We start from the raw sequence: 6,903 nt of genomic DNA, 5'->3' as shown, positions 1-6,903 counted from the left end.
ACCTTGATGTGCTTTCTGACCCTTGCACATAGATGTAAGCCTCAATTATTTCATGTCCTATTTTATATGCAAATCATCCATAAAGTTGCATGAAATGCTAAAGTTCATTGAAGTCACAAAGACTCTCCAGCATAGATTCCAAATAGATCATTAATTTCTTTTCCCCAGATTCCTTAAATTTTACTGATGCATTTCCTCATATATGGGCAGTAACCATTGTTTGAATTGTAATAGCAGTAATCATAACAATAATTATAATTGGACTGCTAAAAAGTGTATCCCATCATTTAATCAGAACTGTCACCATATGGAGAGCTTAAATAAATCAGGTGGTACAAACTCAAAGTCAATAGAACATCAAGGCAGGTTGGATGAAGAATACACGAATAAATTAGTTCTAGAAGAAAACAAATTCCCAGAATGTGAGAGTTTGAAAACTTCACTCAATTTGCACTCTACAACCACCTATGTGATATCGCATACCGAGAAGGGAAGAAGAGATGAATAATCTCTGATGTAGTTACAATCCACTGAGCTCCTTTCGCAAATAAATGGGCTCCAGGGAAGCATGTGTTGATGCTATAAGCCTTCAAACTATTGCACATATTAACACAAAGGTCAACCCATATTTGCCCATTTCCATAGAAGAATTATCCAACTAAGTGAGATACTTATCCCCAATATAAAGCCACAGATCAATTTTTGAAGTGTACCTTCTCTGTAGCATTTGCAAGCAACCTATAATGCCGCCGACAAAACTTAGCCACTCTCGCGCTTACAGTTTCCTGGCAGGAGATATCTGTACTGGTCAACATTCCGAAGTAAGTGTCCTGGAAGATTGACAGCAGAATATGAACTTGGTATCGGACCCAACTTGGCAATGATTTCCTGGAACGTGTACTCCTCCGGAAGCATATCAAATAGGTCTGCTCCTCGGCATATCACATCCTGAATCCTTGATGGATTTAGGTAATATGGGAATCTCACACGATCCACATGGCTGTATGCTTTCATTTTGAATATAAACTCGCTGATGTGGCGGAAGCAGAAGCTGCAGTGCCACCCTGAATCGGCCAATAGGTCATCAGTCTGGCGGAAATGAGCGTATCTGGTCTTCCCAGCTCGATACCTGTGAACCGAAGCCCTCCAGCTTTTGTCATCAAGGTAGAACTCAAATGAGTATAGATAGTTCCGAAGCTGGAGATGGAGTTTCTCAGGAATATCATCACACCACCTCAAAAGGTTGATTGTGTGGCCGCTTGGGATCTCATCAACATCAGACATGATCAATAAGTCATCGTCAGTAATGCGCGCTATCCTGATAAGCTGATCCAATGCCACTCGCTGGTAAGACTCCTCCACGAAAGGGTTTTCTCCCTTCACAAATCTCCCTCCAACAGTCCCATATGTTAGCCTGGACTCAGCAAACTTGAAGCGGTGCCGGTTTTTTTCAAAGTAGAGGGGCTTCTTCAAGCCAGTGAATGTAGAATTCGACTCAAGTAGAACAAACTCTGAAACATACGGACTCAACTCGTGCCATCGAATTTCAAGAATATCAAGTTCATTACTAAACAGCACCGCATCAAAGACACGCCTTGGCTTTTCCCGAACCCCCCATCCATGGAACTTGCAAAGGTTCTCCATGGAGACATTCTCATGGTAGTAGTGAGGAATAGTATTGAAGGGTTTAGGGGGAGATTCCCACAGGGGCCTCAGAAAGTAGGAGATCTTCTGGCCATGTACATAGATGATGAAGATAAGAATTGGAACACCCACAAAGAGAAGCAACAATGCCTTCAAATCGAAGCCACGGAGGGCACATCGGAGCCTTGACATGCTCAAAGCTGCTCTTGAGTTCTGCTGCAAATTTAGATATAATTGGAGTCAATCTATATTTATCATCACCAAAGTGATTGAACAAGCACCACAGCATATTCGTAACTTTTTTCTTTTTTTGGTGGACAGCAACTCTCTATCCATATAACCGTTTTGGTTTCAAAATCACAACTAAATTAAGACGCTACGAATCCAGATGCCCCAAAAATAAAAATTAGGCAACAAAAAGAGCTTCCCGATGCCTGGAAAATAGCACGCAAATAGGAAAAAAAAGGTATTATCTTGACATAGATTCCCCAAAATCATAACTTTTGAATCCATTCTTTTTAAATTTAAAATCCCCGAAATAAACCCAGAAAAGAAGGGACAAAACCTTTTTTTTCCACGGAAACTGATAGGCAAAGCCCCGACCAGAATGAAACAATGAAAGGGGACAAACACCATTAAAGCATAAAAAAATCGGAATTTTAATGAAGAGAATCCAACTTTACAGGGATTCAGAGGAGAAATTTACAGAAGAGAATCCAACATTACAGGGATTCAGAGGAGAAATGAAATAAATAACACACAAACCGATAGAATTCAAACCAGCCACTCCCTAAAAGAATTAACCACGAATAGATCTATAATCCCAAAAAAGTAAGAAAAAAAAATAAATCGAAGATTACCTCGCCGCAGATATCTTCGCAGATGTCGTCCGTCTTCTTGGAGCTGTAGTACCCTCCTTCCGGCATGATGGACGGATCAAAATCCAAACTTTCCCAAGATTCCTCCTCTTCCGCTTCAAATCCCTCTCAATCGAGCGGCTTTCTCCTCGAAATCCCGCCGCTAATTCCCCCGGCAGCGATCCCCGGCGCCGGATCAGAACACCCAGCGACGCGGCTGCTTGCCGGAAGCCCAGTTGATCCTCCGATCAGCCCGCCCGGCGGCGATCTCCGGCTTCTCTCCTCCCTCCCTCTCCCTCCGTCTCTCTCTACACTATATATTTATCGTTTTGTTTTCTAATCTCTCTTTCTTTTCCCCTTTTCTCTTCACCCTCCGCGTCTATTGCCCTTTTTATTTTTCCCCTCCGCTATATCCTCTCTCTCTCTCTCTCTCTCTCAAACCGCCTTATTATAGCCGTTTACAAGATAGGGCCTCCTCCGATCTCCCCTGCTAAAAGGTCTCTTGGCCTCTTATCCAGCCGGATATCACCACCACCCCAAATATTAAAATAACGTGAATAACTCCTACCTCTTATACTTTCCTCCAAATTCCAACCCCTTTTAAGGGGTCTAGGATTCCATAAATATACTCCTTTTATCCTCTTTCTTAACTCGTAACTCCCCTGGAAAAGAGTCCAATAAAGTTTAGGAGTTTGGAAAGGCTGGCTGGCTTTTGGGTAAGTAGGTGGAATAGAGGGAATAGAGGTGGAATAGAAGGTGGGAACTTAGTGGGGAAAAGGTGGTGGTGGTGTTGTGGGGGACTCGATTCTCTCCCTCTCCTTTTATACCAAGGAATTGGAGACGCGGAGGGAGATTTGAAGCCGTGGGGTGGTAATGTCAAGGGGGCAGCGTCAGCTCTTTCCTGCCATGTTCCGAAGCCCAAGTGTATAAAATTATTATGATATTGGCCTTTGGCTGTGTCTGTTTCTATGGACCAAAGCGTCCCTATTGCTGGCTTTCTACAGGGACATCCACTGAAGCAATTTGTTGCATTAGTATAAACTTTTGAACAGTAGTGATTATTTAGCTACTTATCTTGTCATCATCGTCATTATTTAGATTTGTTATTTTTAATTATCATTATTATATATGTTATCCTTTTAAAGCCTCTTATTATATTATGAAATGTTGGAGCTTTTTATGGTCCTTCTTATGTATAAAAAAAAATTATAATGTCAAGCACCAACAGTGACATAAGTGAGCTCTCTATCAATCTTCTATGCACTACTTGATTCATAAAAAATATAGTGAAAGTTTGATTGGGAAAATGACAGCTATTAACTAAAGAATATGGTTTCAGAGAGTATCAATCACATGGAAGTGTCGGCATGAGTAAAACTGCATTTGGAGACTAAGTTAAAATAATAATTCAAGTGTTATAAGAAAACAACTAAAAATGGCTTTAACGGTTTTTGTTTCATCACCACCACCATCATCATATTTTTTATTATTATTGTAGTTGATATTAGAAAAGAGAGGTAAGATCCTACGTAAAATTTATTGGGAAAAAAAAAAGGCAATACAAGTAGTTACTACAAACTAGAAAAGATTAACATCATCTATCACAATCAAGGATTTTCTATAACAAAAATGCTTTCAATATGCTAGACATGTATAAAAGCATTTGGATAAAACCCATTATATAGTAGGAAAATAATCCTTACTAGATCCCCTCCTATTTAGACAATAAACTACAACTTTGTTCTTATATATATATATATATATATATATATATATATATATATATATATATATATATATATATATATATATATATATATATGGATGGCGCACATATATATATATATATAGATAAGTATAAATAACAATGTGATTTCATAATTAACATTCATTATTTTTGTCACGCCCCCACCAACGCGGGGCACATGAGACACCCAGTGCCCATGTGGGAGCTACATGAGGGGGGAACACGGGGCTCTCCAACCAGATATTGCTCGATTCTTGGGCCTGCACGCACACGCGCTGCTCAGACCCCTTCCGGTTTTGTTTTCCACCCAAAACGCATTTGCAGGATTTAGAGACATCCGCCTCATATGTTCAGGCTCTGGAACGAGTCTTATACTAAATGTCACGTCCCCACCAATGCGGAGCACGTGAGGCACCCAGTGCCCACGTGGGAGCCACATGAAGAGGGAACACCGAGCTCTCTTGCCACATATTGTCTGGTTCCTTCGTTATAATAATTAATAATAGATGTTATAACTCTTTTCAAAAAAATTAAAGACCATAGCAGATGATCTCTTGTGAGAGAGAAAAGATCGGATTGGGCGGTTGCTCGGAAGATAAGATGTGATGCGTCGGTTAAGGGATATGGATAGGGGTGCGTTGGTCACGGTCTAGGAAACGAGTACATCACACGCCGAAAGGACGAAGTCCATCCGGCTGGGAGTCTTCAATGATAAAGCTGGCAAAAACGAAGCGGTGCGGCTCTGGATTTGGAGTCTCTGGACGGCCATGGCCGTAGTTTTTGGACGCCGAATTGACGAAGTCCGTCCAACTTGGAGTCTTCAATGATAAGGTTGGCACAAACGAAGAGGTGCGGCTCAGGATTTGGAGTCTCTGGACGGCCATGGCCGTAGTTTTTGGACTGTGAGTCTTGAGACCTCGTCGCTTGCTTCATCTTTGGACCGCGCAAGCTTTGGCCTAACCATTCACCCAAGAGAGACTACTATCATTCGTCTAACTTGGACTTGATCTTTATCTCTTGCTGTACGTTAAATTCTAATCAAGTTTGGAATATTTGAATAGTCATCAAGTTCCATGAAATGAGTGGGAGGGAAGCAGAATTTTTAGTCGACATGGCTTTGCCACAAAGTATAGCCGACCTCCAAGTCGTAGGGAAACTTCAATGGGTAAGGTCTGCAAGTTCGATGGATCCTGGTATCTTTGGTTAGGACGGCAAGATTTAGTGTAGAGGAAGGTGGGACGAAGTTGTCTTTATATGATGGCTTGATTTGAAAAAATCACTCTGAGCGAGCACTTGATGACTTAGCTTGGGGAGTTGGGGTCAATCTTGATGAGATGGCTTTAGTAACGTAGCATAGGTCACAAGCGAAATGCCAAGATGAAAAAGAAATCTAGCAAAAAAATGTGGTGAAAGTGGACTGGATAATATCCGTCCATATCGATTTTCATATCCGAATTTATCCGGATATAGATAGAAATTTGGGCAAAGACTGATAATATTATTCATATTTGTATCCGTTAAAAAAAAATGATATGGATATAGATAGAGAACTATCTAATCCATATCTGAATATTCGATTTTATTTGTAATCCTATTTAATTTTATATAGCACTCATAAATTTCCAACGAAAATATATAACTATATTAATATGCTATTAATTTGATTAACTATCCACTTAGTAATATTTTTGATTCTATGATCGTAAAATTTAATTATCTAACTCATATCTAATGTAAAAAAATTAGTGATCTTTGAACTAAGAATCAGCAAATTATCTATAGTCCTGTGGTGCACCTCTTCCCCATGGGAGATAGAGGTTTTGAGTTTAGGCTATTAGTTCCAAGTATTTAATTTAGGCCATTTGAATGGGAGGTGCTTTCTAATCTCATCATTTTTTTAAAAAAAGAAGGAAAAAGAAAAGAGTGTTAGGGTAAGCAAAAAAATAGTTATTCACTATTTTCAAGCATCAACATAAGTAATCCATATTTCAAATCAATCAATCTTTTAATTGAAACTATAGATAGGAATGATTTGGATTTGGATTGTATCAAGCCTATTTGAATTAGTTTCACTTGCTAGCCTAATGAAGTATATCCTTAACCCAACCCAGCTTATTCAAATAGTTCTACACAGCATCGGCGGAACCATACTGAGCACCGTACCGGTTGCCCGGCGGGACGAGTTGGTACGGGCCGCACAGTGCCGTGTCAGGCCCGTACCGATATAGTATAAGAGATGGGGAAGAGAAAGAACGAGAGAGGAAAAGAGAGAGGGAGGGAGGGAGGGAAAAAGAAAAGAAGGAAAAGAGAGGCCAGCCAATGAAGGCTGGAAAGCCTCCACACGGAGGAGGCGGAGGCCGAGGAGATGTGAAGGCAAGGCCCAGTCCACTTGACCGACGCAGTCACTTTGGCCCAACAAAAAAAATAAAAAAAAATTTGGCACGTGCCTGGAGAGAAGAGGACTCCCGATGGGAGTCTTCTTCCTCCTCGAGATAGTCGGACAAAATTCAACTCCAGGTCAGATTTCGGTTACGGCCGAGCTCTATTTAGAGCTCCGCCCTTCCCCCGCAACCCTCTTCCACTTCACCAGAGAACCCGACTGTCGCCGAATTCCTCTTCAATTTCTTCTGCGGCTATCGACCGTGTCAACGTTGT

The 6,903-nt window shown here is 40.8% G+C and overlaps 1 protein-coding gene across 2 annotated transcripts; it reads right to left on the bottom strand.

Annotated features, from left to right (window-relative positions):
• Window positions 1-255: 255 nt before the first annotated feature.
• On the bottom strand, window positions 256-3,265 carry LOC103695946 (beta-1,4-mannosyl-glycoprotein 4-beta-N-acetylglucosaminyltransferase-like). 2 transcript variants are annotated; one of them, XM_008777403.4, is made up of 2 exons: window positions 2,505-3,265; window positions 256-1,857 (listed from the first exon to the last, which is right to left on the bottom strand). In XM_008777403.4, the coding sequence occupies exons 1-2, from the start codon at window positions 2,568-2,570 to the stop codon at window positions 760-762; spliced, it is 1,164 nt and encodes a 387-aa protein (XP_008775625.2). In that variant the 5' UTR covers window positions 2,571-3,265; the 3' UTR covers window positions 256-759. The 2 variants fall into 2 exon arrangements, with proteins under 2 accessions (XP_008775625.2, XP_008775623.2); XM_008777401.4 differs by having other exon boundaries at window positions 256-1,860; window positions 2,505-3,262.
• Between the last annotated feature and the right edge of the window lie 3,638 nt (window positions 3,266-6,903).

The sequence above is a fragment of the Phoenix dactylifera genome, chromosome 14, assembly GCF_009389715.1.
Source record: "Phoenix dactylifera cultivar Barhee BC4 chromosome 14, palm_55x_up_171113_PBpolish2nd_filt_p, whole genome shotgun sequence".
NCBI classification, from domain to species: Eukaryota; Viridiplantae; Streptophyta; class Magnoliopsida; order Arecales; family Arecaceae; genus Phoenix; species Phoenix dactylifera.
Note: the sequence above shows the minus strand (reverse complement) of the source record. Positions and strands in the feature narration are given on the sequence as shown.

Excerpts from the sequence above, each read along its gene's own strand:
- LOC103695946 (XM_008777401.4), bottom strand. The coding sequence starts at position 2,570 with ATGCCGGAAGGAGGGTACTACAGCTCCAAGAAGACGGACGACATCTGC. Across the intron at positions 1,861-2,504 it reads GCGAAGATATCTGCGGCGAG|CAGAACTCAAGAGCAGCTTT; the intron begins GTAATCTTCGAT and ends CTAAATTTGCAG.